The 25,341-nt window shown below is 44.0% G+C and overlaps 1 protein-coding gene across 1 annotated transcript in view; it reads left to right on the top strand.

Annotated features, from left to right (window-relative positions):
- The window catches only part of GABRA5 (gamma-aminobutyric acid type A receptor subunit alpha5), a 57,947-nt gene that overhangs the window by 6,803 nt on the left and 25,803 nt on the right, over positions 1 to 25,341 (top strand). Inside the window, exons 2-5 of the mRNA XM_009637647.2 lie at positions 1,652 to 1,773; positions 3,608 to 3,675; positions 3,789 to 4,009; positions 21,117 to 21,199. Of these exons, the coding sequence (XP_009635942.1) occupies positions 1,652 to 1,773; positions 3,608 to 3,675; positions 3,789 to 4,009; positions 21,117 to 21,199 (494 nt within the window). The remainder of the gene's footprint in view (positions 1 to 1,651; positions 1,774 to 3,607; positions 3,676 to 3,788; positions 4,010 to 21,116; positions 21,200 to 25,341) is intronic.

The following is a 25,341-nucleotide window of genomic DNA, read 5'->3' as shown; positions in this document are numbered from 1 at the left end:
CCTGGGAATCAGACCCATGCTCCCATCGCCCGGTCTCACTCCCCTTTCCTGAGAGGCTTTGCAATCCTTTCCTTTTCCAGCAGAAGCACGCAAGCCATAAAGGGAACAGGGGCAGGACTGGGGGTCCTCATGTCTGTGAGGGACTACATGATCACCAGCAGCCCATCCTGAGCCAGGTCTTGTGTCACTAAGACGTCCAGACCCATTACAGGGATGTCAGCAAGGTCTCATGAGTGTAAACCTTGTGCAGGTAAAGCCAGGTTGAGGTCCCTTGTCTTTCTTTGTATAAATCCTGTTCTGTTAGGTAAGCCTAAGGCATATATTACAAGCATTCTGCAAGGCAAGCTGTTCAGAGGGATGCTGTGAGGTTCTCTATTTATTTACTGGTTTATGTCCCTGGGGACTGGTAGTAAATAAACAGGGATATTTTTTTTTTAATATTTTTTTATCTCTGGGTGACTGGCTCACATCGAGTTCAGGTTGTTGGAATGTGATTCCTGGCTGCTGGCAGGGTGCATGAGGCAGGGTACGGTTCCTAGTGGGGCGATGTGCCCCGTCGCAGCTGGAGCATTTGTTGGCAATTTCAGCAGAGACTGAAACTTGAATAAGCACTCAGTGTGAGCAAGCTGGCTGTCTTAAGAGTTGCTCACTGCTTGCTGCTGGTGATGCATACTTACGGATAAACTTAGGTGTCTGTTCTTTAGGTAAGCAAAGGCATTAGTAGGCAAGGGATTCCCCTAAGCATCCTTAAATGAAAATCAAATGGACTTAAAAATGCAAGTTTTAGTTGTGCTGTGAGCAGCTTCCTAGGTCTGAGCCATGGATAAAATGATGAAATAAAAATAGTTCAGAATAAAAACAAATCTGGCCCAAAAGACATGGAATGAGGCCCACTACACATTGCTGTTATTTGCATACTACAAGGGAGGACTAATTTATGCAAAAGAGAGAGGAGGAATGAAGAACTGTGTTTTCTGTACTGCAGTATGTTTTTTCAGATACCCCAGTGATCTGGGGTGGGATTTTTGAATGCAGTGGGACTTCATTATCCTCAAATAACGTTAGAGTTCATCCTTTGTTCTGGCAAAAAAATTACATACCTTTTGGAAATTAGAAGCTGTGTGACATGTAAGGATTAAAGCCTACCTTCAGGCAGACTTGAAGGAGTGTCCCCAGGCAAACCCATGTTGCTCGTGCAGCTCCCCTGCCAGCTGGTGCAGTTCCCAAGGACTGGAGAGCTAACCCGGGGAAAAACCAGTCACAGCTTTTGCTGGTCCTGTGAGCTGACCTTGATGGAGACATGCCAGCCCCGGGGAAGTGGTGGGGCTGAGGTGGGGCATGGCAGCGTGGGGGCCTGGGATCGCTCTGTGCATTCTGGCAAGAGGGTCAATGGGCTCAGGCATCCCCTGACCCAGCGCCCCAGGGTTGTACCTCTATGGCATGGGTCCTTCCTTGGGTCCTTCTCCTCCAGGGAGAGCTATTTATGATTGTTTATAGCAGTGATGAGATTGACGCAGCTTCCCATGCCGCTCAGCTGGAGCAGTAGGAGAGGACAGAGGCTAGGAGGCTCCATCGTAAGGTTCCCTTGAGACTGAAGCCCCTTGAGGCCAGCACAGCTTTTGACGTGTTTCTTTTCGTTTGCATAAAATAGCTTCTCGCAAACGCCAACAGCATCGGGAAAAGAGGACACCAATGATAACATCACTATATTCACCAGGATCTTGGATGGTCTGCTGGACGGCTACGACAACCGACTGCGCCCGGGACTGGGAGGTAGGATAACGCTTTCCCTGTGGCCAGTCCCCCGCTATGCGGGACCATCATCTACACGATGCCCTCATGAATGAGTATCTGCTCTTGGCGTGGGCCTTGATGATTGAGTTGTGTTTCATTAGCTAAACGAAGCCCAGAAAGTAGATTTGTCTCCTGGTAAACAGGGCACAACACAAAGTCACTGAAAGTCTTTCAGTCATTGAGGTCATCTGAGGTTGGGTTAGGAGAGCACGTGTGATGCATTTTTTCTGTAATTGAATACAGTTCGGGTTTCTTTTCTTTCTGGTACTCCCTAAGGTGAGCGAGACAGGGTGCTAGCAGGTTGCTGCAAGGTTCCCTCACTGGTCAGCATGTATAAAATTATGCCAGTGACAAAAATCTCTGTTAAAAACAGATCCCCAAATCACCCATTTTTAGACCGCTACAGCAAATCTGTATTGATATGTCATTTTGATAACCTCTACAGCAGCTATTTTAAAACCATAACATGTGAATAGTTGCTTGCCATTGTAACCCTGTTGAGCCCTCCTTCAGCTCTCTATCCCCCAGATTTCTCTCATCTTCTACCCATGTGTAAACCATCTGTTATGTTTCTTCCTGGCCCTTTTTTAATCTGGCTACCCCCACCCCTTCCTCTTGTGAGACCAACACATTGCTTTCATCCCTTTCTCTCCTTCTCCTCTCACTTTACACAGCAATGCTTGAAAATAGGGCTCGACGCTCCTCTCTTATGTAACGAACTTCTGAAATTTCTGCTCTTAAATTAAATTAGTCCTGGATTTGAAAAGATGCCAGAAGGACTTAGAATCTTGAGGGTAAAATTAATTGCACCTAACTTTGGGCATCTATAATATAGATGTCTCAACTGGGGTGGATCACCCAGGCCAGCGGAGAGAAATAGGTCCTTCCAAGACAGATTTCATCTCATCCTACAGTAGGTATCGAATATGACCTGGCAATGTGCGCTCACAGCCCAGAATGCCAAATTGCATCCTGGGCTGCATCAAAAGAAGTGTGGCCAGAAGGTCGAGGGAGGTGATTCTGCGCCCTCTACTCTGCTCTTGTGAGTACTGTGTTCAGCTCTGGGGTCCCCAGCACAGGAAGGACATGGACCTTCCTGAGGGGGTCCAGAGGAGGGCCATAAAGGTGATCAGGGGGCTGGAGCACCTCCCCTATGAGGACAGACTGAGAGAGTTGGGGTGGTTCAGCCTGGAGAAGGGAAGGCTCCAGGGAGACCTTATAGAAGCCTTCCAGTGCTTAAAGGGGAGGGCCTCTATAGCTGCCTTGCAGCACGGGAAAAATGGGGAGGGACTCTGTACCAAGGAGGGTAGTGATAGGACAAGGGGTAACAGTTTTAAACAGAAAGAGGGTAGATTTAGGTTAGATATTAGGAAGAAATTCTTTACTGTGAGGGTGGTGAGGCACTGGAACAGGTTGCCCAGAGAAGTTGTGGATGCCCCATCCCTGGAAGTGTTCAAGGCCAAGATAGATGGGGCTTTGAGCAACCTGGTCTAGTGGGAGGTGTGTTGGAACTAGATGATCTTTAAGGTCCCTTCCAACCAAAACCATTCTACGGTTCTATGATCTATGATCAAAACCCGTCGGTGAGAGGGCCTTGAAGGGCCTGTTTATTGCCAATGATTACAAGAAGAGAGCCTGGGCTCTCTCTGTTGACAACTGCATTTGATCGGGGTGAAATTCGTCTTCAAACATCTTAATTTCAAGCTTTTGGGGATTTCTGAGTGATTCAGAAATTGTTAATGGAGAAACGCATCACAAGCATGTATTTTGCATCTTAAAGCAGTTACTAATGCAGAGCCTATATTTATTACAGAGAGAATAACTCAGGTGAAAACAGACATCTATGTTACCAGTTTCGGTCCTGTGTCAGACACAGAAATGGTAAGTTCGAGTGCATAGCTGGCAACTCCATTGTATTTACTTTGCTAAAGTCATTTTTGGAACCATCGCTTCTATTCAGACCCTGCAATACCTCGACTGTTTCTTTGTGCCAGGAATACACCATTGACGTTTTTTTCCGACAAAGCTGGAAAGACGAAAGGCTGCGATTCAAAGGACCTATGCAACGCCTCCCTCTTAACAACTTGCTCGCCAGCAAGATTTGGACGCCAGACACTTTTTTCCACAATGGCAAGAAGTCCATTGCTCACAACATGACAACGCCAAACAAACTTCTGCGCCTGGAGGATGACGGCACTCTGCTGTATACCATGAGGTAATAACCGGGATCGATTTCTTCTGATGCTGATTCCCAACTAGCTCTGAAAATACTTTTGGGGAGCGTCATGTCCCCCACTCCTAGTAGAGCCAGGCAACCAATCTTTCACACATATTTATGTGAATGTCAAGAAAAATGGAAAATATAATCACTGCCTACAAGTACCAATTAATTTGTAGCTTCTGAATACTGCTAGTGCTTAAATATTTCCTCTGATTAAATGGAAGGCATATTCTCAACAGATTTGATGATTCAGTCCAGCTTTTTTATGAAGATCTGTTCTCTCTTACTGTTCGTATTTGCAGCTGATGGCAGGAGAACTATCTCCAAGGCCAGAAACTGAGATCTTGTTCTGGTGCCGTACATCTTGAACTTCCATTATTATTTTTACCAATTTCACTAATAGTGCTAAAAGGCAAATCAGCATAGGGATAAATGAAACAAGCTAGCAGCACTGTGAAGCAAGTACTTCCCTGAAAACAAAGCTGGCACGTTATATTGGCAGGGAACCAAATAGGTGTCTCAGATCTTCAGGGTTGTGCTCCTCATCTGATTAGAGGATACCGTCAAGCTTCATCATTGCATAACCTAGATATAAGATATAATATTGGTGGTGTTAGAGGATTGTCTGAAATTCTTCTCAGGCCAAATCCCACATCGGTGTATGGCAATTTGCTCATTAAAGGTAATTAGCCTGTAGTAATTAAGACTGTGGTCTGTCTTTGACAGGGTTTTCTCCAAGAGTGTAGTCATACGGACAGCACTTGGAAAAGAGATGAAAGCAAAAACCTCCCCAGCACCAAAGCGTTATACTGAGCTTTTCATGTACAAGCCCAGAGTGGTGCCTGAGACCCAGCAAAGTGCTCGGGAGCCTGAAATTAGGTGCTGAGATGCCCAGGTTTTCAGCAGGCAGCCCTCAGCGAAGGGAGGGGGGAGCTGAGCTCCTGCTGGTGCCCCGTCCCACTGCAGGAACGGCTCTGCCCCGGCCACCCAGTGCCACTCGTTGCGGGGGCGAGCCCCGAGCTCCCTCCGGGGGACCAGTGGTTAAGATTTGTTGGGGCTCAAGGGGATTATGCTTTCATATGCAGGCACCTGGAGCTTCCCAGATTTTATTTCAGGTGTTTCTGACCGGTTTTATTTATTTATTTATTTTGGCCCCTGCCTTAAATCCCTTCTTCTGAAAGGGGAAAAAGATCTAGGAGAAGTAAGGTATCCTTACCTAAGTCCTTACAGCTTCAGACCATCGCAGTTGGAGCTGCACTAGTGCTAAAAAGACTTAGACGCAAGAGAGGTCACATTTAAAAGAAGGGAAAAAAACCCCTAACTTTCTTTTCTGCTATGTGCATTGCTGTTCTTACTAGCCCCAAGTTAGTGATCTCTGCAATAATAAACTGATACAGTGTGAGCATACACTTACATGCTTAAATGAATAGAAGTCAGAATAACTATCAAAGAAACTTATTTTCACAAAAATATTTGTAACTTCAGCCTTAAAACCAGTCTCGCTGCTGCTAAGACTCCAGAGACCGCTGCAGAGGCAGTTCCTGATTATCTGTGGAAGTTACTCTGTAAGTAAAGTCCAGATCCGGCTGGCTCACCGTCAGCCTGGAGCAAAACATTACGTCGCATGGCAGGTTTGCAGCTGGCATGCTATTTCTGTGCGAGCACTGGGGTTTGCAGTGCTAAAGAAATGCAGGGAAGCACCGATTCACGAGGCAGTGAGCTGAGCCACCCAAGGTAGCGGAGCAAGACCTGGGTGAGCGAGACCCAGGTTTGCTTGCCACTGAATCTGAGTTATTCTGTGGAGGAGCCTCTCCTGTGACCATGGCAGAGTATTGCCACATTAGGTGCCACAGGCTATAGGTACATTGAGGAAAAGACAGTGCCCTGCTCAGCACAAGCAGCGGGAGAAAAATTCAGGTTTGACACAGACTTTCTCATCATCCCACTCAGTTCCTTTTCCCTTGGTTTTCACAGGGGAAAAGCTCTTTGGGATTGATTTTTTGTAGGCTACAGAAAGACACAGAATGCTTTTGTAACCTAAAAAACATGCAACATAACTTTTTTTTTTTTTTTGGAAGAGTATTGTGTGTGGGTGTGCATGTGTGTGGAAATAAATTCCCACTAACCATGGTGTATGTGATAAGAAATGGAGTGCAAAGCTTTTAAAATAGCTTGCCTTCCACTATTGCAAGTAATAACTTCAAAAATAAAAGAGTGTCTATGCTATTCTGTTTGAACTCGAGTCAGGAGACTGCTTTTGTAACATGCACCGAGCTGTGCTGCTTTAGGGGTAGCAGCTCTTCGAGATGGGCGATTCAGCAGCGTGAGTGATGCTTGAGGATCCTGTCCCAGCCTGGGCAGGGGTGGCTGGGACATGCAGCCAGCCCTTGCAGTGGCCGCCCAGGCCTTTGCAAGTCCACACGAAGGTAGCAACTCATCAGCACAACCTACCATGGCTTTCTGTGAGCAGATAGGCAGTGCTGGCCTTTTTGAGGGGAGAACCGCTTGTCTCGGTGGCAGCGGTGCTCTGGTTGAAGATACTGGGTCTTAGCTGGGGCTGGAGCCCCCCTCTCCTGTAGCTCTCACCAGGCTTACTCAGTTCTCAGGATCTGGGGATGTGGAGACAACCCTCTGCATTCCCCTCGTTTCCAAGGAGGAATTGCGAGCTTCCCAGACTGTACGTAGGAGTAATCTCTGCGGGGAGGATTGGACCCTCTGTCATTGACGGAGATGCCTGAATTGCTTTTGCAACCTCGCATCTGGCTGCCTGAATGAAGAGGAGGAAAGCAGCCGAGCCGATGCTGACCTTCCGTCTTATTTGACTTCCAAATACACCGAGTACAATCAGCTGAGCAAACTTCCAGCTTTAGCACTTGTCAGTACATACATTTTCATGATATATGTGTTTACGTATAAAACCAAAAGTATTCTTTGCATATTGCATTTGATAGTATCTCGTCTAGGTCAGAAGCTGACGGGGTACGTGTTGCTAGGGAAATCTAATAAATGGGCTTCTGTATACGTGCAGTATTAAAACCCTTCTGCATGAATATAGGAACACAACATGCTCTTTAGACAGATTTCATAAGTAGCAGCGTTCTCTGCAGGGGGCAACTTAAAAATTCTGATCATCTTTGATTTGTTAGGCCCTATTTGTTTTGTTTCGCTAATGTGGTTTACAAATGATGCATTGCTGAACTGAGCATTGCAAATTCTGTTTCTGCCCCTAGAGGGGAGTATTGTCCGTATCTCCACTTTTAAATTATTTTTTTGCTTTTTTTTCAGTAAGAGCACTGTGGTAGCAAATATACTTCATATTTCCCTAATCTGTATAGAAAATAGTTTTGTGAAGGGAGGCAAAAAGTTGATTCTTTCCCTTTCAAAACTTAAAAGATATTTAGTTAATCTTATCTGAGAAATAAATATTGTAAAAAGCATAAAGCTCATTTGTTCCATGTAACTGTTCTGAAAAATGGGGACAGGGGTTTAACCAACCTTTTCAGGCTCAGAGAAGCAAAATGTCTCAGTGAGCTGCATATTTTCACTTAGTGGGAATTGGCTGTAAAGACAGAAGCTCTGACAAACTTTGCTGTCGAATGCCAGAAAAAAGCTGTGAGTCTGCTTTTTTTTTTTTTTTTTTTTTTTTTTTTTTTCCCCAGAACTTGTATGAAGTAGAGCGTGCTCACTTGAGCTAAACCTTCGGAGCGTAACTGAACTTTTGGCCAGCAGTTCATAAGGAATTGTTGAACATTATCTATCAGTTTGTAGATGCTGAAAAATCTTTTTGTGTCATCACAAGGCTCCTTGGAGCCCCACTCTTGCCATCGTTTGGCAAGGACCCCAAGCCACTTTCACTACCACTAGGGCTGTCAGGCATCTGATGTAATTTGAGATTTTAAATACATCTGAAGAGTGTACAAACAGACTTCTCCCCACCTTATTACAGCGACTGAAGGTTGCCCAAGATCCTGAGAGTGTATACGGTTGAATCTGTGCCATTAACCTGCAAATGCATGAATTATCAGCTGGAGACTGCAGGCATTTGTCAGTACGGTGTTTAAGAAACTCTGAAAATTGTAGTACAGCCCTCAAGTACAGTTATCTTTACCACTCCTGGAAAACATTTAAAATTCAGCAATGTGTCAGATGGCTGTCCACCTGATGGCAGCATAACCCCGCTGCTTGCTGTTCTGTAGCAAATACACAGGCTTATCTAGGCTGAAAATACTGCTTCTTACATTAGCATCAAGCATTAAAATTGTATGTGCGAGTGTACACATGTCCTGGGTGCATGTTAGCACAAAGTCTGCTCCTCATTAGCAAGCTAACCATTTTGTGCTGTAGAGCTATTGATTATAAACCCAGTTGACTGGAAGTTACGGTGCTGTTTTCCAGACTTCCATTGGGAAAGCCAGGTTTTTGCGTGCTTAGCTTTTTTTAAGGGAAAGTTATTGTATGAAAAATGTATGGGTTCTCAAGCACTGACTTTGCCAGAAATCAGCCCTTCCCTGAGCAAGGAGTGACCAGCAAAGCCACACTTTAAAATGAACCCATAGTTTTCAATCAGCCAGCCATCTAGATGGGAACGTTTCTGTTCAATTTGCTTATGTTGTTCTTTCAAAGGGAAGATTTCATTTATGCATCCATTTATATTTACAGAAAGGGATCTGGCAATGCTTTTGGGCATTGAATAAATATTACAAAACTAATTAGGAGCTATCAAGCCATACAAATACACATTTCCTTTCCCTGTGTTAGACTTGCTGCATCTTCCTTCATATTCAAGCTTCAAACTGCCTGAAGCTAGAAGGAAAAAAAAATAATTTCTTCACATTGGGCTGAATCTTACAGAGCGATGAAAAGCTGCTGTGGTGGCAAGGACTCTCAGCTGCTTTTTATCAATTCAAATTTTGACAGAGTGAGAGAAAATAGGGATATACGAAGCGAAGGGCCCTTCCCTGAGGATAGCAGCAGGATTCTTGTTTTAACACCAAGCCTATCGGTTCCCGTCTCTCTCCTTTGATTGCACGTTGCCCCATTTTGCAAAAGTTGTCCTTCAAGGAACTGAGATTTGTTGTTTTGAAAAATCCATGGCTGAAGTTACCCACAGGGAGAAAAAGGCATCAGAGGATACTGTGGTGTAATACATTCAAAATGGGCAATTATAACCTGCCCAAATATAGTCCCTATGTAGAGTGCATGACAATAGCCTATTCTGCTGGTAATAAAAGTGGGCAGAGCCCCACAGAGATCTCCATCACAGAGACGGGAACTCGCACAGCAAGGGCAGAATTGATTAAAAGACAAAACCCAAACCAGAACCAGCCCATCCTTGGATGAGGGAGATATTTGCCTGGACTTTGAGGGGTTACAAAAGGTCCAGCTTTAGTTCTAGGTCTGCGCTGAGCAGACCCATCTTTCCCTTGGGGTTAGCTGGTACAATTTCTGCCAGATTCCCTTGTGCTTCCCCTGCTTTATAAGCACAAACCAGTTGAGGTATTGTTCGCTTCTGCAGATGGGCTGACCTGATGTCCCAGGTGTGCATGGAGGGGATGGGGTGGCCAAACAGAAACCGGAGGGAAGTGGTGCCCTGACCAGGTACCCCCCAGGCACCCCAGGAAGGCACTGCTGCATTGGTGACTCTGTCTTTGCCCAAATCTGCAGGTGGGTCCCAGCTTCTACATCTGGGAGCTTCGGAAGTACCTGGTAGATGCTGAAGAATTGTTATGGCTACGCTATCTTTTTTTTTTATTACCAGGGGAGGGTAACATTACAGTGCACTCCCTAGTCATTTCACTTAAACTGAAATTAAAATCCTCATCTGCCTAATCAGAAATACTGTCCCCTGAAGTACATTTACGTTTGTGCTGAAACATCAGGTTGCCAACAAGCAATCTAAAATACGCTGTGGTGGAGTGCACCACGCAGGCTGGGTGGGATTCACCTCAGCTAATTTTACTCATCTGTAACATTGATGGCTGCAGCTGAGCCTCTTGGCTCAGAATTGCTCCCAGTGCAGGGGAGGGACTTTCTTAAGGAGTTAGCTGTCTGCATTATTTCAGATGTCTACTTTAGTATGAAAGATGCTCATTTCTCTGCACTCACACTTCAGGAGGTTCCTGGTTTTTTCACAGTGGCAGAAAAAGGAGCATAGGGTAACTGCTGCAACCTGACAGGAGGGTGTAGTGAGGTGGGTGTTGGTCTCTTCTCCCAGGTAATGGGCAATAGGACGAGGGGAAATGGCCTCGAGTTGTGCCAGGGCAGGTTTAAGTTAGACATTAGGAAAAATTTCTTCACAGAAAGGGTTATCAGGCACTGGAATGGGCTGCCCAGGGAAGTGGTCGAGTCCCCATCCCTGGAGGTATGTAAAAGATGGGTAGACGAGGTGCTTAGGGACATGGTTTAGTGGTGGGATGGCAGGGTTAGGTTAACAGTTGGACTTGATGATCTTAAAGGTCTTTTCCAACCTAAACGATTCTATGATTCTATGCTGTTACTATTGATGTCTGTGTTTAGTCACATGAGTCCCATCCTATCTGCTTATTTCCATCGGTGTTTCCCACCCCCATACTCATGTAGCCTGGAGACTGGTAGTACGCAAGCCGCCTAGAGCTATGGGATATTCTGGGCAGCAGCTGTTCTGTAGCTGTGTTATGGAAGACTTGCACAGTTTCCTCTCCAAGCAACATAAAGCCCAAGGTTGCGCAAGCACAGTACGTGTGAGTGCACTTAAGCTGGGTTCAGTCCTCCACTTCTGTCTAGGTGGGTGTAAGAGGGAATATAATGCACCTTAGGAGGAGCTCAAGAAACCCCAATAAATTGCAATCCTGCCTTTGCTTGTTTAGATGAAGGGAAGAGCCCTTGCGGTCCATATAGCACAAGAATTTTGTGGGTGACAGAAGGGGTATCTAGCGAGGGACGCTAGAGGCCAGGTAGCTGCTGGTGGGTTCCAGGTACCTGTGGCTGAGTCAAGAGTGGAGAATCAGGAGGATGCATTTGAGGGTTTAGGTGAGATAAGATTTTGCAAGAAATGGGGGTAGAAGGGTTTTGGGGAGCAGGATATTAGGTACTGATGATGGTCGCTCATGAATAACTAGAAGGTACTGCAGGTTGGGATATAGATATCTGAAGTAGTCAGAAAGTAAAAGCATGTGTTTGAGTAATAAAGGGCATTAGGGAGGCTGGAGAGTGGCTCCAAGCTACTTCAGAAAAGGAGACAGGAAGGGCCTGGTCTAAGATGCTTCAGAAACGTCTGATCAGATGAACATATTATGGTGGGGTGAGCAATTAATCCTGGATTGTGTTATACCACAGTTAGCCTGTAGGAAATTCTTGGTAATTTGCCCTTCTCTGAAGGTTTCATCAAATCAAAATACCAATATATGTATATCTGAGTGAAGTCATACAGTGGGCTTGGGTAGGAATAGTCTTCATTGTCCCATTCCATTCCTTTCTACTTGGCTTCTTCAGCCTTTCTACAGGCAAGTGTCTTGGTGTGACAGTGCAGATGAAAATATGCACATGGATAGTCACTTAATGACAAGTCCACTGGCACTGCCCGTGTCTGGTCTTTTGTCTACTCTGTTCTGTAGAAGCCTTTGGAGACCTCAGCTACTTTCTAAGAGATCTTATTATGTTAGCTTATCTTATATTCATGTTCAGCGTGACTTACTCCATTTTCTACTGTTAAATTAAAATTTTCTGAAACCACATACACAAATTTGTATCTTACAGTCATGTTTATATCACTCAAAAAAATTCCAAACTGTATTTTCTATCTGGTTGCTCTAAATGACGAAGCAAGTCTTTTTCACCAGGCTCTAGCTAAAATCTGAGGTTGTGTCCATTATATGCACTATATCCAGTATAAAAGCCTAGGAAGAATTTCTGCAAGCAAGGCTGGCCTTCCCTTTGCATAATCCTGTCAGGAATTTGGGCCAGGAAACCTTGGGACCAGAAGGGATGATAAAACCCTGGATTATTTTAATGGCTCAGTCAGACTTCATAAGGTTGTCTCATTGCTCCACAGTCATCTCTTTAGTGGCTAATGCATTCACATGTCCTGTCCGTGTAAAAAAAAATACTGTTTTGACTTGGATTTGCTAAAAGATAAGGAAAATTAGGAAAACCTCCTTAGTCAAAATAGAAAATACCTGCTATGTTTTTGCCATTAACGGTGCATCTTAAAACCATCAGTTACGCAAACTGATTTCGGCATCAATTAAACCACTATCTTTAGGTTCGGTCAGTCCAGTAGAGGAACTCCAGTATCTCACCCATTGTACTGGCTTTTCCTCCTCTGTGTCTTCTGAAGGCGTCACCGAGGTGACCTGTCGCTGAGGTGGAAGCAGAGCTCCATCATCCCTGTTTGTGTGCAAGGGCGTGGGAGTGCATGCCCTGGGGGAGATAGTACCCCGCTGATCTTGATAAGAACAGGGAGCTCCCATCCAGCTGCATAAACTGCATCTTTGTCCTGGGGAAATCAGGGTGGAGAGAAGGAGCCAAGCATGCTGTTGAACATGGTTTAGCACGGGGACAGTCAAATGTCACTAAGACATTCAGCCCGTCCTTCTCTCAGGTTGCACTGTAGCAACAGGTGCTTATGCTGTAGCAGATGCTAGCACTGGTGGTGGTATAAATAGCAAACAGATGGTAAATTGAGGCCTGTTTAATGACTGTGTATGGTGTGAAACAGCTGAGGGATCAGAGGGCTCCTTTCCTGGAGCAGCGAGCACCCACAGCCTGCCCCTTTACCTGGCACTTCATGGCTGTATTGATCAGGAGCATGTAGCATTCCAGAGGCAAGGCAAAAAACCCAGATAATAGTGTCCTGCTCAGATGCTTCCGTGTACCAACAGGGGCACATATAAATAGGCATGTGCACATGTTTCTTTGTGCAAGAGGGGATTGTCAAATTGCTTGATGCATGCCCCTTTTGCACAGAGGCATGGAGGAGCACTGACGTTACACAAAAGGCAGGAGATCTTGATGAGAGGTCACCTGGGAGGTGGACATAGAAATGTGAGGTGAATAAGAAGAGGCTGGGGTTAAATGCGAGTTGCTGAAAGGAAACTCTGGTGAGATGTTTTGGAGCTCTGGATCGTTCGTCTCTACTCTGGAAAGTAACCAAGAATTTCAGCTCTGTATTTAGGGTTGCCAGATCATAATCCCTCCTACCTACCCTCCCGTGTCTGTGCATCCCAGGCTAGATCTGTAAGAGAGCCCAAATGGCCTGGTACTGCCCATCCGGTCCCCCCCGCCCCTTATTACTTTCTAAATCCAACTCATTTTTTTTGTCTATAAAAAATACTGCATGCAGGTTTGTGCCTGTCCGTATAAATATAAAGGTTGTGTGAACTGGGAGGAAGGAATAAGATGGCTGTGCAGACAGGTAACCCTCATCCAAGGGGGAATGTGTGTCATACTGACAGGCAGAAATGGAGAAAAAAAAGCCCCTTTGGCCAGTCAGAAAACCTTCACTGATCAAATCGTTTAACAGGTGGTATCAAAATTGGAGGATGGGTGCACTGTCCCGTGTCCATCACAGTCCTTAGCCTCCATCACCTAGGGTGCCTGTGGGAGCTTTCTCTGCTCCCTTATTCCCTTGTGTACTTGGGTTTTCTCCCACTGAAAGCAAGAGTTGGATCACACCCTGTGCGGTTGGGTGGCACCAGACATTGCCTTCACCTGCTGGTTCTGCCAGTAGCTGGGACCAGCCTCTCTCGAAAGCCAAAGAGAAGCCCATAGTTCAGTTTTACACAGCACTGCAAGAACAACTGTATTTATTGCAGTTAGCACATAGTTGAACATGCCACCAAAGGGCCATGCTCATGAGGAGATCATAGTCAGAATGTGTAGCCTGTGCAGACTCAAGGAAACGGGTGGCGTGGCATAATGAAGTGCGAGCTTGTTGAGATATTTCCCATTTTACCTGCATCAACAACTGCATCAGCTTCTCAGCATTGCTAGTACTAGTTAGATTTTTGTTTTTTAATTCAAGAATTCAATAAAAATAGAAGCTACTGCAGAGGAGAGATTTGAAGTGCTTCTTCATGAGGTGTCAAGGAGAGTTGGTCATGTATAAGAGACCAGCAAGGAGAGAAAGCTTGGAAAGGTTTTTAAGTGCAACTCTCAAGTAGATGAGCACAATCTTGTGCTACAGCATTCGTAACTGCATAGCCATATTGGTCTAAAGTTTCTTTAGGTAATTAAGGTTTGTAGACAGAGAACCTAAAGAAAGAGTTGACTGCCAAAAAGCTTGGGGTTTTTTACTGCATCAGTTAGTCTGATAAAAAGTAAAGCTTCTTCCAGCACGTTTTACTTTGGTTGTGGACTTCATTAGACACCTTGCATGGCATAAACTCAGTGCTCCATCCATTGCTTTTATCCATATTAAGGAAATACGGTAGAATGAAAGCTGTTACCTCTACTATAAACTTCTACCAGGAGCTGGAAATGTGTTTCTTCCTATAAACCCCCAAATTCCTACCAAAGATTAGATAATTTAAGTGTCCTATTGGATATTTCATTGCCTTTCTCAGTTCTTCCTGTGTCTAGAGGCTGAACATCCCCCCTGCTCCCATCTAAGAGTGTGCTCTGGGTACACCAAGGTACTCCACATGCAGGGAGGTCATTCCTATAGTGGTGCAGCTTTTGAGATCAATCCTGTCCACCTCAGATCATCTCAGGATAACCTACGCTTCAGCACAGTTAATCTAGGCAATTAAAATCTTGTTTTCTCACTTCAACACAAGCTATGCTAAGGATTTGGTTTGCTTAAAATGAGAGTTTTGCTGTCAAGTACACCATGCATCTGAATTACGTATTCACAGCTCACAAAAACATCAGTAACTGGAGCTCTTAGTCTTCCATAGCCCCCTTCCCTGTGGCATTTTCAAAGCACATTTCAGTGTCATAAAGATAACACATCTCAGCACCACAGGAAAGTTGGGAAAGGGCAGTATTCTTGGCGGAGTGGTTATGAAGGAAAAATGGGCTAAGATAGAAACTTCTGCAGTCCACCTCACTCCAGCTCCTAGCTTTAATTTCTATTCTGTGTTCACTTTGTAAGGTGGATCCCAAGGAAACAAATGTACAATCATGTTATAAATAAATAAATAAAAACCAGTGAACTGCCTCCACATCCCATGCAGAGGTTCAGAACAAGGCCTTGAGTCTGTATTTTGGCCTCTTATCCAACACAGTGATGGACACTCTTGAGCAAGGCAATGTTTGAGTTACCGAGAATCATCGTTTCTCTCCCCTGAGCCAGGCTGCAGACAGTCACCCAGCCAGGGACGGGTTTCAGGCTGAGACTTACAGCCTTCGATACCATGACTGAATGTGCATCCACATCCTAACGCTTCATGCTGTGTTAGGTAACCCACTGTCACCACCATCCACAGGGTTTGTTAGGACTGTATGGGAACCACTTCAGAACTGAGAAAGGTCTTTACATACATATATATGTACACACACACATGTGTATATATGCTCATATACTTAAGGAGCACAGGGAGATACCCGTTCCCTGGACTACACACTTACTGTGCTTACAAGTCTTGCTTTAAAACCTTTTGAAAGAAATAACAGTTTGGCTATAAAAGTGCTCCCAAGACATCATAGTGGGAGAAGGGGGTGAGTAGTTGGGTCCTGAGTCAAGGCTAAATGAGTAATTTCTCAAACTTAACACCATGCTCACAGTTTGAAAAAAAAAAAAACCCCAACCCAGCAACTCTCTGTTACTCTGTTACGCGCATGAGTGTGCCAGAGCGCATATGGGAGATGCCGCAAGGGCTCAGATTGTTCTGCTGAGGTCTGAGGTCTGTCAGAGCGGGTACCCAGGGATGCTGCTCCTGGAGTTGGCTCCTGAGAAGGGTCTGACCCGACCCTGAAGTCGCCCTTTGCAGGGAGCCAGCCAGCCCCTTTCGGTGGGGCACAGCTTGGGTAAGGCTGGATCCACTTAACTCTTCTTTGGTGTGTTGGGGAGCTGCTGAGAAAGATTTGAGATGAGTTTCAAGCAAACATTTTGCCTTTTTTTAAGGAAAATGGTGACGGCTGGCCTCATGCTGGGAAGGGCGCTTTGGCTCTTCAGCGCCCATTCTGGCCTGAGCCCCACAGCAGGCACAGGCAAGGCCAAAGCACAGCATTAAAATGCTCCCTTTTATCAGGGGCAAGGGCAGTGCACAGAAATAAACAACTAAGAAGACAGAGCTGGTCTGGAGATTAGGCCATCAGGCAGAAGAGCTTCGTATCTCTCTGGCCCCAATACTTCAGAGCCAACAAAACTTTCCTTGTGTCCCCTTCATCAGAAACTCCTGTTATTCAACAATTATCTTGAGTTAACTTCTCCCAAAAGCCACTGGTGACTCTGCCTTTCTGCCCCCCTCTCCTTCTAAAGCTCTCTGTTTTAATTTGTTTGCATACTAAAGCTAGTAGCTGATAAGAAAAAGTAAGTTTCTGCGGCTTCTGTCGGCTCCCCGGGCAGGTGACTGCCTTAACCTCCTGCCTGGCAGCTGCAGATAATACTCCAGAAAGTGTTTTCTGCTCTTCCAGGGTAACAGGGAGATGATAGCTTTGCTCAGTCTCCCAGCTCTTATCCCAGGAGTAGGAGCAGATGCTCCTTGCATTGAGGGAAATCATGGGAACAGCGGGGAGGTCCCTGCAGCCCCCTAAAACAGGCTCTTGCAGGGCAGAGTGCCTTGTGCTCTCCTTCGAAGCACACTTGCTGCAGATGTCTGGCTCCCAAACATCTGCATTTATTTCATTGTCGCATCCTTGACTTTAACACCTCTTTCTCCCCCCACCTGTTAAAAAGCAACAGCCTCCTGAAAGCATCGTCCTACTTAATTCTCCAGTGGAAATGGCTGAAGGTGACTTTACTGGAGTGGAGAAGACTTGCTGTTTGGATTGATGTGCTTTTCTTAGATGGCTATTCACTTATGTGTCTGTATTTTGTTGAAACAGAACATCAGTAATCACTGTATGTTCTTAAAGTAAAGGCTATACATAATCAAGCTTTGATGAAACTTTCGTGTACAATTATGGATGGTAAGTGAAATAATTTGTAGACCTAACTTTTTTTTCAGATAGTTAAGGTATGCTGCAGCATTTTGTTGGTTGATTAACATTTGGATAGCAGTGTACGTATTTGGAGCATTATGGAAGTGAAATTTTGTTGTTAATAATAAATCAGCAGCTGTAATGAGTGTTTGCTACATATTTTGGGTGAATTCTGGCCCCACTGAAGTCAGGGAGATTTTTACCGTTAACTTCAATAAAAATAGAGCTGCATCCTCCCATTGTAAAGGACCTTTAACAGCCACTTATAATCTTGTCAAAAACTCTGTTTGAGTGAAACTAATCCCATAGGGCTTTTATTAAGACAGAATGATGGTAGAGGAGGGAAGCTTTTAAATGCTTCTGTTGGAAAGAGCTGCAGTCTGAGCAGTGCTTGTGCTATGACAGAAAAATCCTGGTTTGGAGACCATCTCTAGCTCAGATAACCGTGCTGCAATGAGCACAGAAAGATTCTTCTGGAGTCGCCATATTAAAAGGATAAAGCAAAGGCTGTTTCATGTATGCATGCCAACGCCTCCTTGCTCTTCTTTCAAAAAATGCAAACTGGGAGTAATTTTGTTATAATCAGCTGTGTAAACCAGGGTATGCAAAGGGTACCTAAGCTTTAACACTATGTTAAAAGCCAAAGTGTGCAAATATCACCCCAGGTGATATTTGAAGGAGCAGACGCAGATATCAATTTCTTTGTGACTCCCAGAGCTACGATCTGAATATATAGCTTGTACTGTGCACCTAGGAGCAAATCTGTATGCAGTGACCCATGCTTCCAGACCCCAGAGCGTAAGAGATGGCTGCTGTGCTGGTTTGGGGTTTTTTTCTGTATGCAGTAGAAAATCCAGTCTCTTTGAATCAGGAGTCAATTTAATGACTCTGTTTTTCAGGTCCTCACACAGTAATGAGAAACAGCTACTGTTGGGCACAGAGTGCTCTGCAGAAATTCAGGGTGGTGACATTTATGCTGTGTATCAGAACCCACAGTCAAGTTTTCTGCTGTGTTGCCCATTACAAGATGCTTCACAAGCTTTGGGCAATTCACACTTCCTAAAAGGTAGCTAGGAGAGTGATCACTGAGCATTTTAAATTTACGTAAGAGGCTTAGCTACATACTTTTTAAGAATGGCATGTAACAAATAGGTATAGCCAGTTCATTTGTTCAAGACGGTCAGACTAGGAGTGGCCCTAGGATGGAGGCACAGGAGAAGGAAAGAAGCATGCAGATATCATTGATAATGAGCAAAAGGAACTTCTTCATCAAAAGAATTCACATTAATGAAAGGAAAGGCTGTACCCAAGCAGATCTCCAGCTCCTAAACTCACTTCTCCCTACCCCTGGGCCAGACCCAGAAGATGGCAGCAGGCACCATCCTTTTAAGGGATGTGCTGCCTTTTTCTGGATGAGGGGTTCAGAGGGGGCACAGGAGTAGCCCTGGCACCACCAGCGTCTTTGCAGCTTCTGAGGTAGGTAGTGGCAACCAGGAGCCCTCCAGCCTTACGTACTGCCCTTTCATTTAAGACAGGCAGAAATAATTTCTGGAGGGACTAAATTAAGTTCCACTGAGTCAGTCACAATCTCTGTGCACTTCATCTTCACTTCTCTTCCACATTTACAGTTGAGGAATGCCTACAGCCTTCCTCATTACACTCCAGGGTTATTTCCAGAGATGCAGACAGCAGGATACAATTCTCAGGACAAACAGAAGAAGGTCTTATTTGTAATTCTGCATTGAATATTCTTTCACTTCCTGATTCCACAGCTGCTCTCTTAGTAAGATCCACAGGGATCCCTTCCTTGGAGGTCTGCAGATGACAAGTATGTGTATTAAAATGTTGTCAAGCTGCAGCCTTTGAAACAACATGCTTGAACTGTTGGTAGACAAACAGACAGGGGATGGACTGCAGTAAGACATGTCAGCTTTCTTAGGGCACTTGGTCCAAGGTTTCTGAATGTATCAAGAAAAACAAATTTGCAGTACTTGGTACGGAAAATATAATGATGCACTGGCTGGATGGCAGCCTTGCTTTAAAGTACCCATTAGAGTGATTTTTATGAAAAAGATGCAAGTTCTGGATGGGATGCTACTAGAACCAGCTTGTTAAATTCATCCATGTAGCACTCTCAGTGACTGTGGCTTTGCTGGCTTTGGTGTCCAAGGGCAGTCTCCACTGCAGACAACTCCATATTTTAGTGATTTTAAAATTTCTTTTACAAAAACGAAGTCCAAGAACAGTTTTGCCTAAGGGCAGGTATCTCAGGCCTCGGTCATTTCTTTTCTGTATTGTAGACCTCCTGTATGTTCTTACCAATTGATACATTATCTCCATTCTGAACTGATTTATTTTTTTCTTTTGCTTTCTGTGTTGTATTATCTTTCCATTTGCTATTACTGTTTTCAGTTTGCCTTTTTCCCTCCCTGTTTCCCAGCTCATCCTCATGATACAATCTCTAGCCAACAATACTATTGCATTTCTCTGTGCTTATTTTGCCATTTCCAGCTATTGGTAAAGCTCCAGAATTTCTGTGCGTTGGCAGAGAGTGGAGCTGTTTCCCCCAATTTGTTGTCCATGTAGCTGGAGTGCCCCGGCAAGGCATCATTGAGTTGCATTGAATTGGACTGGCTGAGTGCTGTGCCATCTGTACACGGACAGATTGTTACCCTTTATGATCCCTTTGGATAGAAGTTCTTGTAGCGCTTTGGTGTGCTGATATGAAGCGGTGAGTATATATAGACAGGGACTATGGCTACGTGCGGCTGTTGTGATAGGAAAAGGTACTTTTGCATTCTGGTTGTGGATTTCTTTGCAGATTTTTGCCCCCCAGGCAGCAGTTTGGTAAGGAACCAGGCTGCCCTCCAGCAGAGTCCTGCATCCCCCCAGCACCGGGCAGTCTGTGAGGCTTTGAGTGTCTCTGCTCTGTCGCCTCTGAGGCAGAATAGCAGCATAAAACAAGAAAGCCATAAGGGTATTCATAATGTAAAATGAGGTTTGCATCCTCACTATCCTGAGCAAACCATCTGTATTATGCAAATATCAAAATGGGCTAATCAAAACCAGGTTCTCATTGTGCTATGTGCTGCATGCACCTAGAAAAGTAAGCTTTGGCTCTCAACATATTTGATATATTTGATATCAATATAACTGACTGCACTGCTCAGGAATTTACCTTAGACTTTTCTTTGTGTTCAGCTTGATCTCGGTCATGCAGAACATCCATAGGGTAGGTCTATTTTTTCCTAAGGGTTTTTCCTTCCCTACCCATATGTCCACTATAGCTCATGGTTTTCCATGTAGTGGCAGGGCAGTCCAGGATAGAATTGTTCCCCCAGGCAGTATGCTCGGGAAAATGACCCTGGTGTTTTTTCGTGACAAGGTGTAATTCACAATTGGACTGCCCCAATACCATGTGATTTCCACAAAAACTAACTGTAGTGTCATGTAAAGTCATATACATATATATATATATATGTATATATATGTAATTAGAATCATAGAATTGTTTAGGTTGGAAAAGACCTTTAAGATCACCAAGTCCAACCATTAGCCTAACACTGCCAATTGACTTTATATATGACTTTTTATATAGGTATAAATATTTATTTTATACACATTTATTTATAAATATTTGGGTTTATGTATTTAAATATATATATATATAAAGTCAGTGCTTCTTTATGTCTATAACCGTGCTATACTAGGAGTCAAATTGCTAGTCCAGTTGCAGTATCTACAAAAAGCAGATACGAATAAGGTGCACGGCAGAAGCTCCAGCACAGGAGTTCCTTCACATACTAATAAGAAAGAATGGTCTTACTGAAGCAGCTTACATAAATAAAATCAGTTCACATGCCCCAGTATTATTAGATAAGGCCTACAGCACGCACACACAGTGGTCCACCTGGCTTAAGCAGGAGCGAGGAGCCTTCAGGAGAAGCTTGCTTGTGTCAGCACTCATGTATTGCGGTGAGAGGCCTAAAGGGAAGGCGCCGGAAAAAAAATGATGTGTTTTCTTTTTACTCCCCCACAGATTGACCATCTCTGCTGAATGTCCCATGCAGCTTGAAGATTTCCCCATGGATGCACATGCTTGCCCATTAAAATTTGGAAGCTGTAAGTTGTCTTCTGAAATAAGAACTGGAAAAATCCACTGTTATCTGGCTTTTCACATTCGACCGGGTCTTGTACGGATCATTCAGCCTCCCCCCCACCACACCCTTTTATCATTGCTCATTAGCACCCCTAGTCTACCACCCCTACTGCTACCCTGCTGCTCATTTTCCGTGAGTGTGCTTTAGCTGGCACTGCTTCTTTTCAGCTCATGCTTGCATGCTCCATGATAAACCTCGAGCCGACGGGTGATATGTCTTATATATCCGCCATCAAGCATAACAGCCACTGTTAGGTGGAGTAGTAGATGCAGACAGCTAAGTTGATAACTTGGTTTTGTGTTTGTAGAAAAATGGAGCTTTCACTGGACAATATCAGATTGATGTGTTACTGTGGTACTTACTTGAATCAGAATGCAGTGCAATATCTACATCGCATGTATTAAAAGAGATCTAGAATATTAAAAGAGGAAATATCTTTCCATTTGGCTTTAATAAATCCAGTTCTGTATCTTGTTACATGATGTTGCATACACATGTATTTTTATATATGCACACATTATTCTAAACTGTATGCTGAATGATGATTTTTCCTCAATTCCAAGCCTCTAATCCACCACACGGCTGCCTTGCCAGAAGCTTACTTTAAAAATAACCTCAGGGGATCAGATGGCTATATCTAAATACAAAGCTCTTAATTAAAGTACAGATGAGGCTACTACGGTAGACATTTTTTATTTCAGTAATCAAATCAGAGGTTCCAGGTGCAATCAGTGTCTCTAAAGACTTTTGAAAATTACCAGGCAAGGCATTTTGCTAGTCCCTGAAGCCACCTAACTTCAGCATTTTTCAATGTTTTTTCAGTCGTATCAACTTAGAGTCACTAATCCTAGCAAGATTAAGCCTTGCCTTTATCATCTGTATCTGCCCTGGTTTAATACTGGCTATGCATTGTCTTCTAGTGATCTTGCTAAGAAGTAAAAACACTGTTTACAGTAACGATTACCAAATTACCAAACTTAAGATGATTCCCCTTCCCTCTTCCAATTCAGATAGACCCAGTTTCATCTGAATAGCCACCAGTATTTTACAAGGCCATGGCAGGTTTAAGTGTGTCCATTTACTTCAGCACCATTAATTTACAGCAAAGCCAATATAAACCTTTACACTCAACTTAAAAAATTATATGCAAACCATCCATTTCATTCCAAACTTGAAAATGGGAAAACATCTCACAGAAAAGTGTTATTATTTGTATGTAAGGCTAAACAAAAGCTCCTGGAAAGAATTAAGGTGCAAGAGAAAAATAAGTTGTCTTTCCCAGTATTACATAGTCTTTACTGCATTGATAGATAAAGCTGAAGTCACACGTGTTGTCTAGTGCAGACTATAGGACTGGGATGTTGGGTAGTTTTATGAAATCTTGCAAAAACATGCAATATAAAACTAGAAGATACATATATAAACAAAGAGCGTGATGCAGCAGAGATCTGAAGCTCAACCTTAAGGTTAAATGGATGCTTCAATGCATCTATTAGTAGACTAGGTGCAGTGAGGTACAGGTTCTCACTCTCCGTATAGTAAGACAAAAAAAAAAAAAAAGCAAATGTGCAGGTGTAGGAGATAACATCACCTGATAAGCTACAAACACTTAGAAGGAGTACAGTCTTCAACAGCATTGAAAAAACCCCAACAATCTGTCTGAATGCAATTCTATGTTCAGCTTGTGCCAAATGTGTTACACATTAATCACCTAGTAGTACACAGGTAATTTTAACCCAGGAAAAAACAACACTGAAAAGTCACATTTTAGGCGTGTGAGGGCTGGATACGGTTTTAGTTCGTGCTCCTTGCCATGCTTAGTATACAATCCTAGCGTATATTTTATAAGCTACTACAAGTCACCTTTAAGTTCTTCCACAATGTATAGACTTGGAGCTGTTTGGCCTTTGCCAGTCCACACCGGTAGCCTCTGCAGTAAATAAATATATAGGGACAAGCTATAGACAATCTTTCAGTGTTGGGAATATCTGTATTACTAATTACTAATCTGACAGCTCATTAGTAATTTTTTGTGATTTAATATGCAGATGTTTGCACAAATAGCAACCAGTAAGTCAGAGTTTATTGAATTAGCCCAGATGTATTTTAGGAGAATACAATATTTATTTCCTATTTACAGCAATATGGGTTTGCATTAAGTCATCTTCAGGCTTGCAGCAAGGCAAAGCCTGCAGGGGTATATTATACACAAGCACATGCCCTTTCGGCTTTAGCTTTCCTCCCTGTCTTTCCCCAAAGGGTTTCTTTTTAACGGTCTTCTTTCCAAGAAGGATTTTGAAAAGCCTCAAGGAATGGCATCAAAGTAAATGTTAAACACATTATCAATAGAGCTGGGAGGGTGGAGAAGAGACAAGTGCTATCTGGTCAGAGGGTGGAGTGATCGGGGCAGTGAAACAAAGCAGCCGGTGCACGGGCAGATCGGCAGCAGAAAGGATGCCAAGAAGCGATCAGTGCCGCATCAGAGGCAGGAGCAGGTTATTATTTTTTTGGCTGCATGAGCATTCACCGCACTTTCTATAATTCAGCAAGCAAAAGAGAAAAAGCCCTGACATTTCCTTCAGTATTAAAGAGAAGGAATGTTAATCTTGCTCACAGAAATAAAGGTAAATGTTGAATTCTTATGTCCCGTTTGACTGGTTTCTTGCTATATTAGAAATGTGGGAGATTTTATGGGCCTAGGCAGCATTATGTGTAGCAACAGAATATTTTGTAGAAATAATTAAAAGCGAGGTTGAGTATGGGAGAAGGGATATTAAGTTGCATGCACACACCACCAGCCTAGATACCTGCCAGGCAGTTCAAATGCCAACTACAGAAGTAATACTTCCCGATGCCCTATGGCATGGCATGAAAAGCTATGCTGGCTAGAGGCCACAAGTTCAAGGACGGCTTCTAATGTACTAAACAGAGCAGGTTTTAGTTGTCCTCCTCGTCAGTGCAACGCCCCAGTGCTCTGACATGTCAAGATCAGTTGGGTCTGCTCCAGGAGGCACACGTACACAGGCACTGTCCCTCCAGACTTGCATCCCTGCTAGCGATAAGGCCACCTGTAGAAATCATCCTGCCGAAATCTCATCTAGAGGTACAGGGGAACTGGGGACAGTGCATGACCACAGGCTCTTGGGTCTCTGTGAACAGGCTCCGCTCACTTCGAACCAGGGGTGCTCAGCGGGGATGGCCATGGCAGTCTGTTCATTACCTGGTGGTAGCATGGGAAGGGTGCTGATTTCTTCCGTGGCTGAATTTAAAATAAACTTTCCATTGCAATTCTAGTGCTGACCTGTACTCTGAATAAATTTGCGGGTCAAACAGGATCTGATGAAATTTCCTGATGCCAGTCACAGTTTCGCTAGCAGCGCCTTAGCCTAAGAAATTCCTCCTTACCCCATAGCTATTTCTAGTGTGGGGAGGAGGAGTTAGATAAGACAGCAAGGACATTAAAGCTAGGAAGCTTTAATGTTTCACCTCTTCCACTGGTAGGACTTAAGAGTACATTAAAAGTATCATTTAGTACAGTTTCCAAACACCCATGTGTCACTGGGTGGGTAAGCATCATTATCTCTAGGGCAGCTGAGGCAGAGAAGTTAATTGACTTTCCATAAGGTCACACAGCAAATCAATGTCAGAAAAAGGATTAGACTCAACTTCTTTGGTTGGAGAGACAGATGTCTAATCCACTAGACCATGAAGGCCTCTGCCCAAGCAACTGACTGAACTCCTAAATCTCATTTTACTCATGCGTTAATTATATCAGTTTTACCTAGCTCATGGGGTTGCCCTGAAGATGAATTAGGTAATTGCTATTAGTGAACGTTAACCAGTGCTTTGACAATGTCAAATACTGTAAGGTGGCGTCTATTTATGGCAACTGTCTCTTGAAGGCACAGTGTCTGAGTGCATGTAGTTATCAGATCTTGTATTGTGGAACAGATAAATGCAAGAATCTGCTGCCCACTAGTCACTCGGCTGCAAAAAAACCCTACTATTTTTGGAGTAAGTAGAGAGTCTAATGAATATTCTGAAAATAATGAGATCCCCTAGCTCATGAGCAGGAGAAAAACAGGCCTGGTGTTTATTCCTGCT

Source organism: Egretta garzetta, unplaced genomic scaffold (genome assembly GCF_000687185.1).
Source record: "Egretta garzetta isolate BGI_Z169 unplaced genomic scaffold, ASM68718v1 scaffold504, whole genome shotgun sequence".
Taxonomy (NCBI): domain Eukaryota; kingdom Metazoa; phylum Chordata; class Aves; order Pelecaniformes; family Ardeidae; genus Egretta; species Egretta garzetta.
Note: the sequence above shows the minus strand (reverse complement) of the source record. Positions and strands in the feature narration are given on the sequence as shown.